This window comes from Cottoperca gobio, chromosome 6, assembly GCF_900634415.1.
Source record: "Cottoperca gobio chromosome 6, fCotGob3.1, whole genome shotgun sequence".
Taxonomy (NCBI): Eukaryota; Metazoa; Chordata; class Actinopteri; order Perciformes; family Bovichtidae; genus Cottoperca; species Cottoperca gobio.
Window position 1 is genome coordinate 13065846 of NC_041360.1, and position 22336 is coordinate 13088181.

A 22336-nucleotide genomic window follows, 5' to 3' on the forward strand; every position below is an offset into this window, starting at 1 on the left:
CCCCCTTTAATACTCTTAAATCTTAAATACTGTTAAATGTGTGTTCCAACTCTGTAGTGCATAGTGACCTCTATTAACTAAATGTTGCTTCTTCACGTTTAGTTTGGACTCTGGGAGCAGTTAGGAGAGCCTCTGTCAGATGACCTGAGAGGTTGAGAAAATTCACATGATCAAAGACGAACACAGTTGTATAATGGTCGGGGGCCATTGAGAGATTTATAGACAAGCAGCAGTGATTTTAACTCTCTTTTATATGTTTTTAAGATGGTACTGTATGCAAAGCCAAAAGGCAGTCCCAGTTCCACAGCCGACCATCTAACAACAGCAAAGCTCCTCACAAATTCAGTGACTGCTACCAGTTTAACATATTTCAAGTAAACAGGTACAATAAGGATGTGGATATCTATACTTTGTCATATAGGGTTTTTATTGAACCATTAAAACAAACATAACAAACATTTAGCTAGCTTTATTAAATAAATACGATAATCTAGATCACAAGTAAATCAGCCTCCTGTTGTATCTGTTCTGGTAAACCATATTGCCTGAGAGATATTTAGGATTTGGGTTCAACAAAGTCAGTAAAATGTGCAGCATTTCTTTACACCTGGACTGGCTCAAGTCATAAAATCCTTGCATTCAAAATCATATTCTGTGATAATCTTCACATTTTTCATGCAATTTAGAGGTATGCACCCACACCCATCCTCCTCTCTGTAAATACTGTTAACAAGTCTTAGATGAATCCACAGCTCCAGTCCTCCAGCTAGACAACACGTGGGTCCGTCAATTACTGCGAGTGCATAAATTAACACGACAATGCTTGTAATTAACATTCAATCTCTGTTATAATTCAATAACCATTAAAATGTTCAAATGCAGTTATGGTTACAAAACAAAAGTAATGGTTATTATTACAGGCTGCTTTGTCAGAGGTCAACCGCTCCTCCATTCATTTTCCAGCTGCGTATCTGTACGATATTTGTGGTAGCTGAAACAATCATAGCAGTCCAGACATCCTTTTCCTTTGCAGCTTCCTCCTGCTCCTCTCTGGGGGATTTGCAGGTGTGTTTGAGAGATGCAACGTCATGTCATGGATCAACGCTGGGGTTTTGTCCCAGGCAGCTGTGGTTGGTGCACCTTCAAAGTTAAAGATACTTAGGTTGTATCCATACCAGTTTACATCTATTTACATTCTGTTTATTCATTTGAAATGACTGTTTACCACACATTAATATTATTACATTTTTATATAAGTTATATTTTATCCCTTTATTTTAAATTGCACTATTTTAAATCTTAGTCTTTTTCTTGCGTGATTAAAAAAAAAAAAGAAATTCATCAACATTGTTGGAGGGAGCCTGAGAGCTAAGATTTTCTTTGTTAACAATTGTTTCTGTGTAATTTTTGTGCAAACCACAATAAATAACTTGAAGGTGTCCCAACCACATGTACTAGTTCTTCTCATTGCGGGTGAGGAAGTGTTTCAACTCAAAGTTCTTCCCGCTACACTAAACTTCCCTCATTGACACAGAATGTCAGGCCAACCACCCTGCAAGGGGACTTCACTTTGGGTCGTCATGATACACCGATTCTCAAATGAAAAACATTAAAGATCTTGAAGAGCATGTCCTTTAAATCCGACATGTTAATAAATTAGTGAGGGCAGGAACTGTGTTGCATCCATTCATTCATGTCTCCAAGGCATGCCGAGGTGTGCGGAAAGAAACCTCTTCAGCTCTCCATCTCAGAGTCTCTCTGAGCCACAGAGGGGTAGTAAGTTGGGTCGCGCAGCACAGGTCATTCTCACGCATTCTCTAGAAAATGTTTGGCAGTGGGTTTGGGTTCAGAAATTTCACCTGGAACATGTCTTCAGAGAAAGTAGGTGACGTTCTTAGAAGGAAGGGCACTGTGGATCTTTGAAGGAAAAAATATTTTCTGGGAATGAGAAGCTGCAGGTGGCAGGGGGAAAAAGGCAGAGGTGGACTTTTACACTCTACTGAATGAATGGTTGCTCACTTGTTGCTCGTCTATTAATTACAGTGTAAGAAAGTGGAAATCAGGAAAGAGTGGTGAGGACGAATAAATAATTGACTTATGTGTGCTAATAATATTGATCTAGGGCAGGGGTTTACAAAGTCTGAGGGCCTCGACTCAGACAAAGCTTAGTTTGGCTCTAACAAAAATCACACACATTTAGGCTATTCTATGTGATCTTCTTTTAATAACTAATGTAATATTTAGTCCACTTAGCCTCCCCTGAAACCGATTGGAGCCCCCTTGAAGAGGCCTGCCTCATACTTTGAAAACCTCTGATCTAGGGAACACTGAAGATATAGAAAGTGCACGACTGTAAGAGTATCTACAGCAGGCTTCCCAGCCTTCTCTTTTTTGTCAGATTAATGTCAACAAATTTATAATTAAACTGGAAGTGTGATGGGTTGATGGCTTTGGCAAAATGTGTGGAAGCAAAAGCTGTGCATGGATCAAGTGTGCAGAGAAGTAGGTCTATGTCAAGATACGAGCCACCTGGGACTGAATCTCCTCGTCAGGGTGTGAAAGTAGCTGGACCAGTCTGCTGTGGAGCTGGGAAGACTCATCTAACATGACCCGGAAGAGACAATCCTGCTTCCGCCTCAGTTCATCAGCCACCTGGGCAGAGGGCGTCCAGGCCTTTAAGTTCCCTGCGAACGTCAGCAGTCGCAGAAGCACAGTAGAGGCTGTTCGTGCGTCAAACAGCAGCACAACAGAAGCTGGTGCCTACGGCAAAAAGCAGAAAACACCAGTGTCAAAATGAGGATTTGTAGTAAAACTTGGACCCCAGCCAAAACAGTTTGACTACAAAGAAATTAGAACAATGCTACATCTATATACTACCTCTTAATGCAGAACCATGCTAACTAGCTTCCACATTCACTTTTCTTCTTACCTGAGATTGAACAATGTCATCCATCATATCTGGATTGGATGACAAATTCACAAGGACTTTCAAAGCCTGAACCTGAAAGGCAAATATTAGTGTGTGTGTCAGTGTTTAAATAATTCATACTACATTCACAGCTCTACCGGTCTAATCTGTTTTCCAAGAGCTACAATTTTTCAAATGAAAAAAAAAAGGAACCAACCTGTAATGCTTCCTTGCTCACGACAAGTAGAGAGAGTAAAAGTGTAATTGATTTCTTTAGCAAGTGTTGATGTTTATCTGTGACTGACAGGTTTGTGAGCAGCCTGAGAGCAGCAAGCTGAAGGTCAGAATTCACTAGAGACATCTCAATCAGCTCCAGCACTTTTGGCACATAAACCTATAAAGACACGGATAATGAATTTATAACCAAAATATATCATATTCAGCAACAGATTGCATGATATACGCTGTACAGTATATTGCAACATACCTTTATTTGTTCCTGGTTTTGGATGTTCATACACAGATTATTTAAAGCATTCAGAGTCTGCACTCTAACTTCTGCCGCAGGATCAGAGAGGAAACCAGCTATGATATGAATTCCATCAAATTCCCTTATCAGATTCTGGAGGATCAGTCAAGAAAAAAAGAAAAGAAAAAAGATAGTAAATGGCTGAAAAGAGACACACTTATGTCACAAGGTTTATGCAGAACTTTGAGTGACATCACTGACAAAATACAACATAACTTTAAAATGAGATTTTTACAATACAGCAACCAGAACTAACCTCACTTGCAGGAGGTTTTTTTTACTTTTACCGTACCTGATTCACAGTAAAGGCAGCAGAATTTCCTAAAGTAAGTATGATACGACATCTGTCGGTTGTATTATTGCTGGTCTGCAGACATGACAGAAGCATTTTCAAGTGCTGTGGTTCCAGGTTGCCAGGGGACTGGTGGATTATGTCACCTATGGAGCAAAATTATTTAACAAACATTTATCAGAATGTTTGTTACGGTTTTCATGTACACGGAATTTGCTTTAGTGTATTGGTGCATAACATAAGCAGAGCAACAGAAAATGAACAGTTCACAAATCAACATCTAGGAAGAAAATTACAATAAAAACATGAAAATATATAAAGATTTGTACAATATATCTGAAGTAAAATGAAAGAGCAGTTCGGTTTTTGTGAGTGGTAAATATATATTAAAGTATTATATTATATTTAAATTTAAATATATTTAAGAAGTGTTAGTTTGCAGTGTAGGAGACAGATCTCTCCACTTATATCAAAGATGTGACCATGGTTTGGGATAAACTATGGGTGCTTTGTGTTTACACACGAGAGAAATCATTTAGATATTCACTGTGCTGGAACAATCACACAGGTAGATGTAGTGCCTGTGAAAGCTTTATGAGCTCTATGGCTCTTACCTGATGCAACATCCACAGGTCGGGGACAGACAACATCCAGTCCGGACACTCTGGCCAGCAGGCTGCCCGGCTGTAGGGTAACTTCACTGGGCTGACTGCTCCGGACACCAGCACTTTCATTAGCAGCACTTTTCTTGTTTTTCTTGAAGCTCTCCCCGCTGATGAGTTTGTATAAGCCGTAGGAAGCTCCAGCTCCGGCAACTAGACCAAGCAATGCTTTCATGTTTCCGAGCCTGGGAGTAATGCTGCCTTCGCCCATGCTGCTGCTGCGTCTTTAGCTAAACTCTGTTAGCTAGCTAACGTTCAGACACAGATGATTTGTAACGTAACTAACTCGGCTCCTTAGATAGCTAGCGCTGACGGCAACCCATGGAAACCACTACAAAATCCACCCAAACTAATGACAGATTCATTGTTCAGTAAACTAGACAAGTCTGTTTACCAGCTACAGTTGTCAAAATTGTCTTTTCCGTTGTTCCGGGCAGCTGGGGTTGCCAGATTGGACTAACAAAAAGAAGACCAATCCGAGTGTACAATTGCCTCCGGTATGACACTCTGTTTTATCTGAGAAAAAAACTCTAAACAACGGTTACAATAATGATACAGTTATGATTTATTATAGAAGTAATACATAACATAAACGTCTTTAGGATTATGTTACATTAAACGTGAATAGTTTTTCACTCATATTCACAATTATTGTATTATAGAACTATGACGGAATAATAATAATTGGAAAAGGAATACAGTTTCAATGTAGTTGTAATAAACGGCCCAAATAAAAAAGTAGGCAAAATTATCACAACGCGCCTAACATTTTTTTACTGGCTCATTTAAATAAAAAGCATAAAAGTAGCCCAATCTGGCAACACCGCGGCTCAAAGTGGCCGACTAAATCTTTCGCTGGGTGATTAGCACGGAGTTTCTAACTATAAACAACGTTTTATCTTTCAAAACATATACAGAATGTATTTTTTAAAACTGTTTTGCATGTGCAATTTGTTAACTGAAGAGTTATGTGCGTTATACCGTTGATTTTGTACTCTGTTAAATTTAGTTCAGCTCATTAATTGTCCAATTTAGCTAACGTGACTTAAGTTATACTAGCTTCGTTACCTGGCAACGTTGAAAAGTGGAGATGGGAGTCCCAGGATCCGACAAACGCTAAATTGAACTAACGTTAGCTAACAGTAATACTCGATTATTCCTCACTAATTATTCTATTAGACTTTGTAAATGTGTCAAAGACAAAATATGGCTTTAGCAAATGCAAAACACTGCCCACTATATAAGGTAGGTTATCCTTTATACATCATTAAATCAGTTATAAAAAAAAAAACCGCTAGTATGTCATTTAAGATAGCTGTATGTAACGTTAACGTTACAGAGAGCATGAGCTCAGACAATCACCACGTGAATGTTTATTGTTCCTAAATGTGAAAAGTCATTCCTAACTTTTATTCACCACCTTTAACAATAGGCCTTATTGACAGCTTCATGCCCGTCTTGTCCCAATGACCCGGTACAGTTTCTGAAAAACACTATGCAGGAACATTAGTCTTCAGGATGTTGACTGGTGGGTAAATCTCCGTTCTTCTGATGTTCCTTGAGACGGACACTTGATGGCTCACTTGCTCAAGTTATTTTACTTCTTGGAGTGAAACTCATTGTGACAAATGAAGATCAGAGGTCCATGTCGAAGAAAATCATTCAGTCTCTGACCCAACATGTCACTGAGGGAAAGCTTGTATAAAAGCAAACTGAAATGATTTATTTCACATTGTTCTCCTCTGGTTATCTTACCCACCTTATCTATTTGCTCACATTAAGAGATATTTAAGTGAACCTTTAAGTACATTAGCAATAATAGTGGATGGACATGATTTTCTAGACAATCATTATATTTATACTTTCAAAAGCAACACCCCTGGGAAAACTAAGCACCAGCATCCTCAGTACTTAATACCAATTACAGGCATTTTCTTGGACATTATTGATGGAGAATGTCTGTCAACTTAGATTTGGCTTTAGAACATGATTTCTCAAACTTAATTATGTGGTGGTCATTACAGGTCATCCACATTTAAAGGTGTTAACTTGGATCACCACCTCAATATAATAATTGCTGTTTTGTATTTATCTCTAGATGTCCCTTTGCAAAGGCCTACTACTGTTACAGGAACAATTTAACAAGCACTTGCTTCAGGTATTACTTGCTACAGTATTATAGTCTTGAACACATTATTAAATTTCTCAAAAAGGATTTATTGAGGGAGAAGGAAGAAAAGTGCCATTAGACACAAGCTTCTTCACCAGTCTATAAGCACCAAGTGAAGTTTCAGCGAAAACAAGATCGATGTTAAAAGACCATTTTTCTTAATCGCCACCCTACAAAAGAGTTCTGAGAAATATCAAATTGCAATGCATGAGTGAGTTTTTCCACTGCTCAAATATTGGCACAGACAATACTTGTGACAAAAAAAAAAAAAAAGGCTATCAACTTAAAAACAGAAATTATTGACCAACTTATTATTAACATTATTAACAGTGCGACACAAGCAAATAGAGGTAAGAAAACCTTTACATTTCATGCCTTTACTAATCAGAGCAGTTGTGTGTAGAACTCCAGTAACTTGATTTGTCTCCTATTTGACGATGGCAACAGGTCCTAATGAAAAAAAACATTTTCAGTTTCCAGTTGTGTTGTCATTAAGTGTTCACAATATTAATACTCTGTGTTATACTCACCTATATGTACTACAGACTTGCGGTCAGCCATTTTACCTGTATTTAAGATAACAAAGAAGAAAACACATAGTAGCCTTATTTACCTCCTAGATCAAATTACTTTCCAAAGTTTCTTACTGAAACATCTGGCCACTGCCATCTGAATCAATCATTTTATTCAGGATCTCAATGACATTAAAAGGACAAATTAAGGACGATTTGAGACGAGTAAATGTTTTCACTTATTCTAATACTCATAAGCACAAAAGTTACATCAGCAAATACCTGAACGTTTTTCCATACCATTTTCTCTCTCACTTGAAACGTTTTGATCCTCCTTCACCGTTCTTTTAATCCTTTTACGTTGTTCTTGTATTCATCCAGCTAATATGGTGAATAATGGGTCTTTGATAGTTTTCTCCTTGCGTAATCATTTCTGGACTTCACATTGTGCGCATCAACAAATGGTGGCGACACCTTGGGGCCCATGTTTGGAAAAATCCCTTTTGTGGGGAAACTATTCCTATAAAAGACATCACTTAAAGTAAGATCAGAAACTTTGGATGCAGAGAGCGGTGCAAGAGGCCAGTAGTTAATGATGCCAGGCTCTTTTTTCACATTGGCTGGACGCTTCCATACATTGTTCGGTTGTCTGAAAGTCTGTGGAAGGCCACCTCCGTTTGCACTCATATCGTTACTATTTATAGGAAAGCCTCGTCGTGGTGGAGTAGAAAATGAGCCCAGGGGATCTCTGTCATCACAGTCTTTAGATAATATATTCTTGATTCCCAAGTTCCTGGACATGACTTCATTATCAACTAAACTTGGAAAGGCTTCCCTCTGATGCTGAGGTTGGAGCAAAGTTAGTGTGAGAGTTGAAATTTGCGTCACTATCTCCGACCCAAGAGGAGATCCCACTATGGGTTGAGTCGAAGCCACTTGAAATGAGATTTAAGTTATGGCCAGCCTTTTGTTTTAGTCCCCGAGTGGCAGAGACTAGATGTTGCTTGAAGAGGTCAGGCTTCTCATCTTTTGCCTGGGTACTTAGGGTGGAAGGATGACTAAAATGGACTATCTTGCCTTGGAGATAGTCATCATGTCTACTTGAGCCATAAAGAGAGCTGGAAGGTTTCACCGTAAACAGTCGGTGGAGGCTGACTGGCTGCTTTCTGGTAAAAGCTTCTTTCTGAGCATCATGTGGGCTGCTTGTTTGAACACTTACATGGCCACTACTACTCTGTGGTGAAGGGTAGACAGGGCTTGCAGAAACATAACCAGAAGATACAGACAGGTGGGCGGTGGGAGTGTAGTTTATATCCTTTGATTCCTTATTAAAAGTGGGTTGATATGCCTGAAATGATTTGGCTGGTCTTTCTTTTGGTAAATACTCGATTGAGTGTTGACCTCTTGGGGAATCAACATAGAAATTATTGGTATAGGACAGGACATTAGCTGGTGTCCCTCTGTTTAGCTCCTCACTTTGAATGTGGTGAAGATTTCCAAAGCCACCAGATGGTTTTCGATATCTTGTATATTTTGGTTGTTGGATATTCTCAGAGGTTAGAGGCATTATATTGGATGGCTTGCTTAAATGGTTGCTAAAATATTGAGATGGGCTGTTTGGAGGGTTGACCCCCTTTATATTTTGAGCATTAGAAGCCATCTCATTTGCCATGGTTTCCTTTGCAGTTTGAAAATGTCTACCCTTGTCACCTCCTGGCATTAAGAAGGATCTCTTCATTGTTTCTATAAACCGTTTGACATCTTGGATAGTTTGGAAACTGGTTCCCCCACTGGTTTGCGCTTGTGTGTGCTTCTTCAGTAAAATGCCAAAAGGGTGTAGAGAACCAGAACCGTCATGCACATATTTCTGCACAGGGGGAGCGGAGGGGACATAATGCTCAGAGTCTGGTTTGTTTTGTGCCATATCTTCACTGAGGCTAGTAACAGAGCTAAACTCCTCGTTGCATTCCTGGTTCACTGGTTCTCTCTGAAGGGAAAGAAAGCTTTGGTGTCTCATAGCTTGCATCTCATCGCTTGGACGAATGGAGTCTTGGTTTGTGTTTGAGTCAAACTGGTTTGACATTTGTGTGTCAAACACGCCATCATGGTAACTGACTTCGTTACCATTAAGAGAGTAGCCATGTGCAATGTAACCTATCAGGGAATAAACAGACATTAGTTCATATGGTTGAACATTGTGGAGAAATAATAGAAAAGTTTTACCTTTTTGATGAGGAAAGCAAATGCAGCCCCAGAACAACAGAGTGCAAAGCCAAGAAATCCTGAAAAATAATAAAGTTAGAAAGGAAAAAAGTAACACAGGGCAAATTTAGACAAAAATACTCTTGTGTTTTACTCACTCAAATTGAACAGCCATGGCAGTAAATTCAACCACACGTGCAGCAGTAACAAAAGCAGACATTTGATTAAAACTACCAGCTCTGATAACAATCAATCATGCTCTGTCCTCTCTTTCTCCTGTAGGTTTAAGAGCAAAGAACAATAGGCAATGTGCAGGGAAGGGTACTAAAACCTTTCAGATTCTACTGACACTGATGCAATTAGGTGATTGTAGACAGCTGTGTGAAAATCAACCTAATTAGACAAGCACAGGTGGAGCATTTATTCAAAGAACTGCATCGACTCAAATATCACTAATATCAATCCAGAAAGTCATCTGGAAGATGATAGCTTTAAAACTTCAGTTGCCTTCCTTCCTCTATCCTTTAGTGAGTCCTCGTGTCTTGAATATATATGTTTACATTTATATATGACTGATAGGAAGACACATCAAATAACATTTCACACAAAAAGTTCAAACCTGACTCAGATATCACTCTAAGTAGAAATTTGACCCATGTGAATGAAAGGGAATGTTTTTTCTGGATCATTGTTAACACGTTACTGAGTTCATGAGGATATTGTATTTCACAGATTGCCTTTCACCTGTCTATTGTCAGTGCAGACTTCCACATCATTGACCTTTTGTGCAGTCAATCACTCTGTCCTGTCTGAATGTCCAAACCAGCTTTAGTTGAGATCATCATTAGAAAAAATTCATAAAATGATATTATTTCAATGGACTGCTGTCCTGTTGCGTAAATGCAGGTTTCTGACAGTCTGCCTGCGTACCTTTCCACTGAATTAATGATGAGCTGTGTTTGCCGTTGGGGACAGGAAGTGGAAGAGGTTCGCTACGCAGAGTAAGAGAGGTACCACGGAGCTGCCTCTGAAGATGGACATGGCAAAGAAGCATTATGAGAAGAAATGCCAGTGGGTTGTACTCACCAAATGATCAAACTGTGGGAAATTACACAAGATACAGGCCGGTAGGTGCTTACTTACATATATCTGAATGAAAAAGTAATCCTAAGGTGTTTTGACTGTTTATGCAAGCTGACTCTCTTGTGTATATATAGCCAGAGAATACACGCAGTGTTGTTAAGAAATGTGTTCAAACTAAAAGTCTTTCCTGACACATTTCTTCCCCACTGTGTTCACCCACTCTTGTGACTAATTTTGTCCACTCCACTTTTCACTCTGAGGCTTTGCTCTACTTTTATGAGCTAAAATTGTCTTGAGAATTAGTCAAATTCAACTTTGTGATCAATTATCATAATGTTGCCCACAAAAGAAAATGCAGAATTGGGCTGTTTAAAAGTGATGGAAATTGGAAATTTCTTTTCAATTCAGTTGCCATGGAGAAACTTGAGAGACTTGTAAACACTGGCCGCCTTAGGCGCATCATAGCCGCATGGCGTATTGTTGCAAAGGACTCAAAGAGGACAAAAGATTTCTTTGAGGTAAACATTTATTTGTAATTTTAGTTATAAAAAAATATAATGAATTCTGCCAATTTTCGACATTTCTTGGTTCTTTCTTGGTTGTGTTTGTGCGGATCTTTCAGAGGCTGGAAATGGGGTTTAAAGACATCAGCAACAAAGTCCTCCAAATTGGGGAAGGATGTGACGTACTCTCCATGCTACCTAGCAGCCTCTCACTGAAGGTAGTTCCTCTTAAACTACGCAGCACTCATGTGTCACTCAGCCGCACAGAGAGATGATAGCCCTGGATTCTAAGCTGCAACAGCTACATGTCTCTAAGCAGTCAGTGATGAGGTCATATTAGTTACATAAGACTAAGTGGACTCCACTGTAAACATGCCTCCAGTCTCTTTGAGGCCAGGTTGATTAATGTGAGCTGAAGCTAGTTAGGGTCTAGTATACCTATTACCACAGAAAGAGTTGCCTCTGGGATAACTCTTTCTCATTTGTTGCTGTCATGGTCTTTGCATATCAATAATATTTTAGTATGCATTATATAATTGTAGAAGTACTTTCATACCATTGGCTCTATAGTTTTTAAATATGTTAAAAACTCCAGTAAACATATTTATGACTCTTCTTGCACTTACCAGTCATAGCCCCTGTTTGTTTTGGATTCACATTCGTTGGCAAAGGGAGTACAGTTTTGGCTTTATTTGCTCTGGTGTTTCTGTCCAACACTTCTTAATAAATAAATAGTGCTTTTGCATGACTATGTTAGGATAAAGAAAGAGGCTGCTTGTACACTTACATCACACTGGCTCTCAAAGTGGCAGAGGTGAATCCTGCCTGTTCTGATTTGGGTGCTTAACTGTTGCACAAACATTTCCAAAGTGACAGCTGGTCACTCTGATATTGGTGAAATAAATAGAAAGGAGATTCATATTTTCCTACCTTTCAAATGATCAAAATATGCCATATGTTTGTTTTTTCTGCAGATCTTTCGATATTTAAAGCTGCGAGACTGGCTCAATTGTGCTGAGGTGTGTTGCACATGGAAAGCTATCACCCAGTCAGGCACACTGTGGAGTCAGGTCTGTGCTGGATGCTTCTTGTATTTAATCCACAGTGGTGTTTGAAGTTATTCTTGAAACAGGAGTATTAATGTTCCCTAATGTGCATCCCTGCTAGATCAACTTCTCTGTGGAGAAAGACTGGATAACAGACAACACAATGAAGCAGATTCTGCAGAACTATCGCCCATTTGTGATCCATCTCAACCTGCGTGGCTGCACGTCTCTGAATTGGCCCAGCTTGAAATGTATCGGTGAGTATTGCACATTCTTTTGCCAGATATCTTTTTTGTTACAATTGTTTCATCTGCAATACCCGTGTTTCACTTATAGTGCCCTCCAGAATTATTGGCACCCCTTTAGTAAAAATTTGCAAAACAGGCTGTAAAATGTATTTTATTGTTTATCATCTTGGCCTTTCACTCAAAATATTCACACAAATCTGACCTTTTCACTGAAGTAAAATTATTGAAAGAAAAAAAAATGTTGACTTTAAATAAATATTTTTCTCCAAAACATGTGTGCCACAATTATTGGCACCCCTTCATTTAATATTTTGTGCAGCCTCCTTTTGCCAGGATTACAGCTCTGAGTCTTCTCCTGTGATGCCTGATGAGGTTGATGAACACATGGCACTGGGATCTGAGACAGTTCTTCCACACAATCTCTTCAGATCCTTCAGATTCAGAGGTTGACGCTTGTGGACTCTCCTCTTCAGCTCATCCCACACATTGTCTATAAGATTTAGGTCTGGGGACTGTGATGGCCGTGGCAAAACCTTTATTCTGTGGTCAGTAAACCATTGTTGTGTAGATTGGGAGGTGTGCTTTGGATCATTGTCCTGCTGGAAGGTCCAACCACAGCCCATTTTAAGCTTCCGGGCCGAGGCTGTTAGGTTTTCATTTCATATCTGCTGGTATTTGATAGAATCCATGATACCATGTATCCTAACAAGATGTCCAGGGCCTTTGGAAGAAAAACAGCTCCACAACATGCTTCACAGTGGGTATGAGGTGCTTTTCTGTATGACTATCTTTCTGTCTACGCCAAACCCACCTTTGACGTTTGTTGCCAAAAAGCTCTATTTTGGTCTCATCTGACCTTATAACCCTGTCCCAATCAAAGCCCCAGGAACGTTTGGCAAACTGTAGGCGCTTTTGTTTGTTGTTAATTGACAGCAATGGATTTTTTCTGGCAACCCTCCCAAACAACTTGTGGTGATGTAGGCGGCGTCTGATGGTCGTTTTGGAGACTTTCTGACCCCAAGACTCAAGTCCTCTTCCAGGCTGATTCTTAACATCTCCTGTTGCTTTAAACTTCTTAAGTATTGCCCTGATAGTGGAAATGGGCATTTTCAACTGTTTCAAGATTTTCTTATATCCATTTCCTAATTTGTGCAGCTCAGCAACTTTTCGTCGCAGATCATCACCGTGTTCTCGGGTCTTTCCCATAGTGAAGAATGACAAAGATAGTTTTGGCCTGTGTCACCTCATATTAATACCCCAGTGAAACAGGAAGTCATGATTGACCACTTAAGAGTTCCTAAACAAACAGGTGAACCTAAAGATGTAAGATATGACTGGAAATATACTTCAGTTAGATTTTTATCATAGGATTTTCTAGGGGTGCCAATAATTGTGGCACAGATGTTTAGGATTAAAATATTTATTAAAAGTCAACATTTATTTTTTCTTTATTTTTTTTTCAATAATTTTACTTCAGTGAAAAGGTAAGATTTTTTGTGAATATTTTGAATGAAAGACCAAGACGATAAACAATACAATACATTTTACAGCCTGTTTTGCTAATTTTTACTAAAGAGGTGCCAATAATTCTGGAGGGCACTGTATAGCTGCATTGACCCACACAGATCATGTGCTTATAGTCATAATTAGTCACAGTCAATAAGATAACTCTTATATTTTAAACAAAAATACAGTCATTTCTCTATCTGATACAGACAGTTTTATGATAGTGAAAAGATATTAAAGAAGGAGAAACAAATCAGGTCACACATTAAAGGTCACATTTTCACTTGAGTCAGGACAGCCTGATGATCCGGTATTTCTGCGGTACTCTCAAGTGGCTTGGCTCCAGCTCCTCCTCCAGCTCTCCCTGCACTTCCATTGCTGTGTTCCATAGTTCAGGGTCTGTTTGGTCTTGATCTGTTCTGCTAGGCTGTCTGTCCTTTGGACACTCTCTGTTGTAGGAACGCACATACTCCTCTACACTCTCCCCAGTATGTTGAGGAGGGGAGCGACACAGGAGGCCAGAGTACCTGACCCCTGGGTGCAGACGCAGCCAGTACATCATGTAGTGAATGCTAAAAATAAATGCAATCAGTTTATTAATAATTATTTACATGTGTCTAAAGAGAATGTTTGCAACTATTTGAGTCAAAGAACCCACCTGTAGTCACACACCCAGGGGTTTTCTCCCAGTTTTAGCTGTAACAAGAAGTAAAGGTCTTCAAGAACTCCGTACTGGACAAAATGCAGGCTGTTGTCGGACAGATCCAGCTCACGAAGGTGAAGCAGCCCAGACAGGGAAGCTGGGAGAGAGAAAAGAAAATGATGCATTACTTCTCGCTTCTCTCAGTATAGCTATATTTAGACAGACCTGTTTATTATTTACCAAGAAAAGTAAAAGCCAGTGGTGCAATCAAACTCTGATAGGAATGTGTGGCTGGCGTTTAGTTTGTGTCCTAATCACTTAAGCAGAGTTATCACAGTATGTTTGTAACCCTCTCAGGTTTCCCCTCTAAATAAAGCCAACGTTAACTGTATACACAAAGATGGAAGAATTTCATTATTTCTAAAAAGGAAATATGGGAAACAGAAGTCAGCAGCAGTTGTATAACTTGTTCTTAACCTTTGGCCTACCATATGGTATCCATCTGCCAAAGAAAAACTTTGTTTGTGTAGGTTTTCATCCTGGATATTACAGGAAATATGAAGCACATACTGTAATATTTACTTTAATTGGTACAGTTTACAGTAATAAAAGCACACATACCTGTGTCAATGTGCTCCATGTTGTTATGACTGATGTTAAGGGTTCTGAGGCTCCTCGCTCCTTGGAAATCTCTGGCTTTGAGATGACGGATTGAATTATGGGACAGATCGATATGAACAACATCCTCTGGAATACCTGTAGGCACCTCAGTTAGACCTAAACATAGAGGGGAAGGGGTTACTTAATAAAGGGTTACTCAAATACATTTTATTATTTTACCTCTTCCAAAAAATATAACTGTGCTTCATTTATATGTTCAGTATTTTATTAATTGATTAGAATGATTAAATAGAAAACACCTGCCAAACCAGATGTGTCTGGCCCCGAAAATGATTTGACAAATGGTAGATATGTCATTCCAGTCATGCAGCAATATTTAATCATGAACATACGAGCTCTATTAAATGATGCGTCAGAGGTATTTTTCGTTACCCCTCTGTTGCATAAGAAACATGTGCTGAGGCTCAGGTTACGGTACAATGGAGGAAAAAGCAGATTGTAAACTTGCCTCGCCTTCTGCAGTCCATCCGTATTTGGGGGTAAAGGTAAGTATGGCAAGATGTGGTGGCGTCTGGTTTTGTGCGAATTGGAATGGGCACTACAAGGTCTGTGGGATCTGTTTGGTCACCCTGTGGGTCACCGGTTGGGTCTGTCTTCTCCTTACAGAGTGACTCTGGGTCAATCTGCTTCAACTTCATGCCTTTTAGCCTGGTGGGCTCTGCACACCTAGAAGAGGAAACCAAGTTAAGTCAGGATCAAATCCAATATCATATTTGGAGGCTCTTTGTTATTCTAAAGAGTACGTAATGACTTGTACACCTGTGTAATCACAGTGAGAGATCACAATATGTCAAACTGTTTTTGTGGAACTCACCTGGCATGATTTCCTAGATTACGGTTGCTTGGGACCTGAAGGGTGCGTATGAGACTGTCCATCGGGCAGAGACAGTTCCAGGGATTGTCATATAGACGTAGGTAGTGAAGGTTTGGCATGGAGATGAGGGCCTCCTCGCTAAGTGTTCCCAGGCGGTTGTGCTGCAGCAGCAGGGTTGTAAGGCGTTTCAGACCCTGGAAGGCCCCTTCTCCCACTAAGGAGATATGATTCTGCTGCAGGTCCAGACTGGTTAAACTCTCAAATCCAAAGAAGGCCCCATCACGAAGGACTTTGATCCTGTTACGGGCCAGAAGGAGGTGCTTTGGTTGTTTGGACCACGTCTGAGAGGTGGGAATGGAGGTGAGGCGTCGGTCCTGACAGTCTATAAAGACGTCTCCAGATTCTGTCAACTCTGAGCAGTCGGGTGCCGCAATCCTGGAGGGGCCCGATCTGCTGTGACGCCCAAAACCTCTCACCCTGAAAAAGTGAATTCATGGCTTGTCACAGTCTATGGATTGAACTAATTAGAGTCATCCCAAGAGTAAATCCATACCTGTCCCGTGTGAGTTTGTGTCTTGCTCCTTTGAGGCCTCTGCCCTTACCGGGTCTTTTCATGTGGGAGGGTGGGAGCAGGAGGAGGAGCAGGGAGGCCAGGAGAAGAGAGGAGGTCACACGCATCCTGTGCTCTGCAGCGATTGTCTTTTCAGTAAGAAGAGCTGGAGAAAAGCAGAATTTCGGAATGAAAGTTTTTTTGAAAAACAGGCTTAAAAACAGAAGCAAAGGGTCAAAGGTGAACAGTGTCATTGTTGATGGGACACAGCTGCTGTTTACCCTGAGGAAGCAGCGAGAGGTTGCACATTATGTAGGAGATAGGAGACGTCCAGGAATACATATACAGCTTTGAAAGAAGGCAGAATATTATGACACTTCCTGTTGTTCCTTATGTAGTGTCGTTATTGACTTTATTTTATCACAACTTGCATTTAATAATCATGGCAGAGCATTTCTAAAAGTGGACACCATGGTTGTTTGACAAGCCATTTCTCTGCTTCGTTCTTTTGCGTAGGTGAATGCAGAAATCTCCAGGACCTCAATTTGTCAGAGTGTTTTAATGTTACAGTGAGTAAAACATTGTTAAGACTAAGGATAACGCATAGATAATAAAACCCAAACATACCTGAAAACATGTATACCATATAACATGTACTTCTTTACTGTTAGTGATACATATGTATATTGAAGCTCTATCCTTTAATAAATACATCTAAAAAAGAGTAAAAAGTTGTTTTATTCATTGTAATGTTTTTACATTTCATGAAAGCCAAGTAGTTTAAATATTTGTTCATTCATTGTTGGCATTACACTGTGCTATGCACTCTTGTAACGGGTGCTTTGCTGAGAGACATTGAAGTAACATTTAATTCTCTGCTCTTTAACAGGATATGATGGTTCAGAGAATTGTCGAAGGCTGTCCCTGCCTGCTCTACTTGAACCTTTCCTGCACACTTATAACAAACAAAACTCTACGGGAACTGTCCAGGTAAACCTCCAGTTATGGTAAAAAAAAAAAAAGATATGTGATCTAAACTGAGGTCCAGCTCACTTGCAAATCAAAAGTAAACAAACCCTTTCTGCCTTCCTGACCCTTCGTTCCCAGAATTATCTCCACTTGTGTTTGTGCTGCAGGCTTGTATTTAATGTCTGACAGCAGCTTGGTGCCAACTTTAATGATTAAGAGGAACAGATGTGGCACTCATAACATACCGTCTAGAAGATTACATTGATGATAGATTTGCATGTTCAACAGTTTTCTGTAATTAGCTCTCTCCCTCATGAGTAGTAGTATTATGCAAAATGTTAAGGAAATGTTTCACATTTTACCGCGCAAGAATTTAAAGCTTCTTTTCATTCAAAATGTGATGTTGCTATTTTTCATTTAGAGTAAGTATTTCATTTTACAATTTTGTTATAAAAACAACAACAAAACAACCAACTGTCATCTACAAAAGCGTCAGTTCACCCCAAAACCAAAAATACATATATTTCCTCTTACCTGTAGTGCTATATATCAATCTAGAATATGTTGGTGTGAGTGTTGGAGATATCGGCCGTAGAAGTCTACACCAGCCACCGAGTTAGCACGAGCCTCTCGTCCAAGATTAGATTCACGCTTCCTTCTGCTGAGTTTCACATATAAACTAATCTCACTATTGATCTTGAACAGGAACTGTCTCAACCTTCAATACCTGAGTCTGGCCCACTGCTACAGATTCACAGATAAAGGGTTTATGTACCTGACCACAGAGAAGGGCTGCCACAATCTCATCCACCTTAACCTGTCCGGCTGCACTCAGGTCAGTTGGTATCCTCTCAGTTTTGTATATGGTCTCTCCACTCAGCTTCAACTGTAGACAGGACACAGCTTTTTGCCTTTTTAAAGTTCAGCATTCAGTCCACCTTGGATAGATCCAGTCACTCCTCTCTGTTTCCACGTGTCTCCGCTTGTTTCTGGCTGTTCCCTGTTGACTGTTTTCACTCAAAGCTCAGAGTGAATGAACAAAGGTCTGGAGGAGAGGGAGAATAGAAGGCAGCTGTGGCCACGAGGAGGGTTGGGTTTAATCAACTCTGGCCCACCCACTCACCACGTGCACTCTTCATAATATACACGCATGCACCGCAACATAGAACGTACTTTTCCTCTGGGAATGTGCATTAGTTTGGTTCCAGATGTTTTACTTTATGGGGCCCTGAAAATGTGAGCAGAAAGAATAACTGCGTCCAGGAGAATGATTCAGATTCCAGCGCACACATATTTTCCTCTCTCTCCTCCCAGATGACTGTAAATGGGTTCAGATACATTTCTGCCGGATGCCCTTCACTCAAGGAGATTGTAATCAATGACATGCCCACGCTGTCAGATAGCTGTGTCTTGGTAAGTTTGATCATTTCAAACACATCACAGGTTTCATTCGTGGTCGACATCTCATCTCTGAAATGTTCTAAGACATAGAAAATAAGGAATGAATTACAAAAGAATTTGCTTGATAATGCATAATTTGTTTGCATACAGACACTTAACCCTTGGCAGCAGAGAGAATATTTGAGTCTTACTTTTTTCGAACAGGCTCTAATTTCCAGATGTCGCTGTCTATCTGCCATTTCTCTGCTGAATGCTCCTCATCTTTCCGACGTTGCCTTAAAAGCCATCGCTGAAGTTGCCAAACTGAAGACTTTTAGGACAGAGGGTGAGGTCATTTTGCATTCTGCGTCATTAAAATGAACGTACACATGAAAAGTCATTCTGTTGCTGTTATTCTGCCTGTTCCACGCCACCTGTGCACTTCAGGTAACAACCAACTAACAGACATCAGCTGGAAGGCCCTGTGCAGCAGCTCACAAGGCCTCCGCAGACTCCACGCTGCAGAATGCTCCAGAATGACTGACGTCAGCCTCAAATCTGTGGCCAACCTCAAGAACCTGCACTACCTGGACATCTCATTTTGTAACAAGTGTGTGTGTGTGTGTGTGTGTGTGTGTGTGTGTGTGTGTGTGTGTGTGTGTGTGTGTGTGTGTGTGTGTGTGTGTGTGTGTGTGTGTGTGTGTGTGTGTGTGTGTGTGTGTGTTTATTGCTGCTGTAGTTTTAGATTCTGTGCTTTCTTACGACATTGCATGACGTAATGGGTTTGCTGTTTGTATTTCAGGGTGAGTGATACTGGGATCCAGTATCTGAGTGAAGGTTCCTCATCCGCCAAACTGAGAGAGCTGAATGTCAGTTACTGCAGTCACATCACTGACTTATCTGCCATGAGGATTGCACAAAGGTATTTAGTATGGCTCCACGCACACATTTCTCATTGTGGTTTGTGGTTTCTCACGCTGCAGCATTTCTTGTGTTGTGTGTGCACACTTTATCAGGTTCTGTAAACTGAACTATCTGAACTTGAGTTATTGTGAGAGACTGACTGATATGAGTCTGGAGTGGCTGAGTGGGAGCTCTGTCTGCTCTCTTGATATCAGCGGTTGCAACATCCAGGATCGGGTATTGTTACTTACTCTCACAATTTCCTAAAGTAAAAAAAGACTGGCCCTGTTGGTAAATAGTCAATAACTTCGTATTTGTATTTTTAGGGGCTGGCGGCTCTTGAAGGAATTCGCTTGAAGAAGTTAGTTGTTGCAGAGTGTATCTACGTCACAGATATTGGCATGGAGGTACAAATCTAGCAAAGATTTCAACACATTACCAGATGTGGGATGTTTACAATTTTTACAAGTTTACTTCCTTTTCCAGCATCTAATATTAACAACTGACAGGAAATACCCAAACAGTTTCCTGGAAAAGGAATTCTCCTTATTCATTTTCTTCACATTTCATCTCACGTCTTTCTCTCGTTTCTTTTGTTTCTCACGAGGGCAGAAGCTGTGCAAGAACGTGAGAGATTTGGAACATGTTGACGTGTCTCACTGTGTAGCTCTGTCAGACCCGGCCATCAGAGCGATTTCATTTTACTGCAGAGGTCTAGTCACTCTGCGGATGTCAGGTTGTCCCAAGGTAGACACACGCTCATACACACACTTCTCTGAAGCCTTTAAATATCCATTTAATGTCAAATGTTTTCTATTTTCTTCTATCCTGCCTTAGATGACAGATATGGCTGTGCAGTATCTGACAAGTGGATCTCAGTACCTGCGAGAACTTGATGTGAGTGGCTGTGTTCTTCTCACAGATCGCAGTCTGCGACACATCGAAAGGATCTGTCCTCCACTCTGTTCCATCACGATGGCCTGCTGCAGCAGCATCTCCAAGTAAGGTACAGTTTAGAAGAGCACTGCAAAGCTAGAGTCCTGCACGACAGCATTAATGACCAGAGAGCATTGGTTCCCGTAGGGCGGCCGCCTTAAAGCTTCAGCCACGTGTGGAGCACTGGGAGCACAGCAATGACGACCCTCCATACTGGTTTTGATACAACGTGGGCCAAATAGTGCATCCAATCACAAGACTCATCAAGACTGATGACACCTGGGAAGTGTTGGAACAGCACTCAGTGATAACAAAGCAGCAAGTACAGAGAAGATATAAATGGATCTAAAGAAGTAATGATATTGTGAAAAATAGAGCAGTAAGTAATCACAGCAACCATAATTTTGGGACATTATTTCAAAACCAAAAGAGCATCTTCAACAAACCATTTGCATGATAGATACACTTCAGATAATCCACACAAATATTAATCACATGTTTAACTAGAAGGGCACCGTTTTAATAAGTGAAAAATATAGTGTGTATCTACTCCATGATTCGGATCCACTCAAATGTGTTATGGGTTCTTACTTGGACCATGGACCTTGGACACCCTTCCACCAAGTTTCATGAAAATCGGCCCAATAGTTTTTCTGTTGACAAACAGACAAACGAACCAGACTACAAACAGAACCTCTTGATGGAGGTAAAAATCCAAAATCATTAGTTAAAAATCTGATTAAGACTCTCCTGTCTGGAAAGAGACATAGCACTGTTTCAGCGACTCACTGATACATAATAATAATTGGTTACACATTGCCTTTGACCCTGCGAGGCTCCAGTGGGTTAATTCTGTTGGATAACCAGTGTATTCACATTTGTGATTTCCTCTCTTAACTTCTATGTATTTTATATATAACAGTATAGATTTGGGTCCCTAATCATTTTTGTTTTATAGTAATGATATTGTTTCCCCTCTATAATTTAGTATATTTTATTTATACAAAGACAACACACTTGTGTATTGCTCCACATAAGTTTTAAGGTCTGAAACAACTATAGGGATGTTGTTAAAAGCTAAATGTTCCAGTTTTGGCCTTGAGATATATTCCTTAGATGGTACACACATGGAGAAACCGTCTGTCTTAAAATCTTGGAATCCAGATTGAGGAGAATTTTGATTTTAAAAATGACATGTATACAATTTACAGCAACAACATCTCTAGCACTAAGACATCACAGTGTCTATTTATTTAAGAAATGTACTTTTATATACATCAAATAACAAAGCACTTTATATTGGAACTTTCAGTCACTCACAATTTCAACATTTGGATTTGAAAACTTGTTAAAATTGATTGTATTTATTTTACAATTCTACATTTTGTGATTAACATTGCTTTGTCTATGTGGTGCATTTAGTGTTTCTTTTCCTTTTTATAGAAATATTTGTTTATTTATACTCTTTAAATTAAAGAACTGTATTCTTTATACTACAATTTTGGTTTGTCTTTTTTTTTTATGTAACACTTTGTAATTGCATTTCACTTGGTTTTATGTTTTGAAGTTATTATGTGTAGATTTATTTGACCTAAATTGTTGATACTTTAAGCAAAACCAGGGAGACGCACACTTTCTGCTTCATGCTCCAGAGACATGAAGCACATCAGTTCAGATCTTGTACAGTTTTGCTGCTCATTCGGACCAATGATGTGAAGAGCATTTGGAAAATGCAAAGAAGATTGAGGTAAATGTGTTGTTAATTATCAACACTTAGTGCTTCAATTAAAATGCTTTAG

At 39.8% G+C, this 22336-nt stretch overlaps 4 protein-coding genes across 6 annotated transcripts; 1 reads left to right on the plus strand and 3 right to left on the minus strand.

Annotated features, from left to right (window-relative positions):
* Positions 1-409: 409 nt before the first annotated feature.
* Positions 410-4862, minus strand: armc10 (armadillo repeat containing 10). The gene is made up of 6 exons (XM_029434700.1): positions 4344-4862; positions 3730-3875; positions 3396-3530; positions 3126-3302; positions 2930-3001; positions 410-2760 (listed from the first exon to the last, which is right to left on the minus strand). The coding sequence occupies exons 1-6, from the start codon at positions 4600-4602 to the stop codon at positions 2509-2511; spliced, it is 1041 nt and encodes a 346-aa protein (XP_029290560.1). The 5' UTR covers positions 4603-4862; the 3' UTR covers positions 410-2508.
* Positions 4863-5539: 677 nt separating this feature from the next.
* Positions 5540-22095, plus strand: fbxl13 (F-box and leucine-rich repeat protein 13). Its single transcript, XM_029434689.1, is given in 18 exon segments — positions 5540-5636; positions 10251-10402; positions 10767-10876; positions 10981-11079; positions 11836-11931; positions 12029-12164; positions 16866-16918; positions 17239-17339; positions 18024-18153; positions 18633-18731; positions 18924-19044; positions 19146-19308; positions 19501-19620; positions 19715-19838; positions 19928-20008; positions 20214-20348; positions 20439-20602; positions 20685-22095. Coding segments are annotated over 18 exon segments (1986 nt in total). The 5' UTR covers positions 5540-5610; the 3' UTR covers positions 20761-22095.
* On the minus strand, positions 6588-9608 carry LOC115010203 (uncharacterized). Its single transcript, XM_029434694.1, has 5 exons — positions 9434-9608; positions 9297-9355; positions 7374-9227; positions 7092-7127; positions 6588-7011 (listed from the first exon to the last, which is right to left on the minus strand). The coding sequence occupies exons 1-3, from the start codon at positions 9493-9495 to the stop codon at positions 7885-7887; spliced, it is 1464 nt and encodes a 487-aa protein (XP_029290554.1). The 5' UTR covers positions 9496-9608; the 3' UTR covers positions 6588-7011; positions 7092-7127; positions 7374-7884.
* Positions 13707-18373, minus strand: LOC115010202 (leucine-rich repeat-containing protein 17-like). Of its 3 annotated transcripts, none has more exons than XM_029434692.1 (7): positions 18094-18373; positions 16353-16515; positions 15800-16276; positions 15434-15651; positions 14926-15081; positions 14320-14461; positions 13707-14233 (listed from the first exon to the last, which is right to left on the minus strand). In XM_029434692.1, exons 2-7 carry the CDS (start codon positions 16475-16477, stop codon positions 13951-13953), a joined length of 1401 nt encoding a protein of 466 aa, XP_029290552.1. In that variant the 5' UTR covers positions 16478-16515; positions 18094-18373; the 3' UTR covers positions 13707-13950. The 3 variants fall into 3 exon arrangements, with proteins under 3 accessions (XP_029290552.1, XP_029290551.1, XP_029290550.1); XM_029434691.1 differs by having other exon boundaries at positions 17853-18373; XM_029434690.1 differs by lacking the exon at positions 18094-18373 and adding an exon at positions 17027-17797 and having other exon boundaries at positions 16353-16939.
* Positions 22096-22336: the final 241 nt, after the last annotated feature.

Excerpts from the sequence above, each read along its gene's own strand:
- armc10 (XM_029434700.1), bottom strand. The coding sequence starts at position 4,602 with ATGGGCGAAGGCAGCATTACTCCCAGGCTCGGAAACATGAAAGCATTG. Across the intron at positions 3,531-3,729 it reads CTGCCTTTACTGTGAATCAG|AATCTGATAAGGGAATTTGA; the intron begins GTACGGTAAAAG and ends CTGATCCTCCAG. Across the intron at positions 2,761-2,929 it reads ATGACATTGTTCAATCTCAG|GCACCAGCTTCTGTTGTGCT; the intron begins GTAAGAAGAAAA and ends TTTTTGCCGTAG.
- LOC115010203 (XM_029434694.1), bottom strand. The coding sequence starts at position 9,495 with ATGTCTGCTTTTGTTACTGCTGCACGTGTGGTTGAATTTACTGCCATG. Across the intron at positions 9,356-9,433 it reads GCCATGGCTGTTCAATTTGA|GATTTCTTGGCTTTGCACTC; the intron begins GTGAGTAAAACA and ends ATTATTTTTCAG. Across the intron at positions 9,228-9,296 it reads TTGCTTTCCTCATCAAAAAG|GTTACATTGCACATGGCTAC; the intron begins GTAAAACTTTTC and ends ATTCCCTGATAG.
- LOC115010202 (XM_029434690.1), bottom strand. The coding sequence starts at position 16,603 with ATGACACTGTTCACCTTTGACCCTTTGCTTCTGTTTTTAAGCCTGTTT. Across the intron at positions 16,277-16,352 it reads CACAAACTCACACGGGACAG|GGTGAGAGGTTTTGGGCGTC; the intron begins GTATGGATTTAC and ends TCACTTTTTCAG. Across the intron at positions 15,652-15,799 it reads AATCTAGGAAATCATGCCAG|GTGTGCAGAGCCCACCAGGC; the intron begins GTGAGTTCCACA and ends TTCCTCTTCTAG.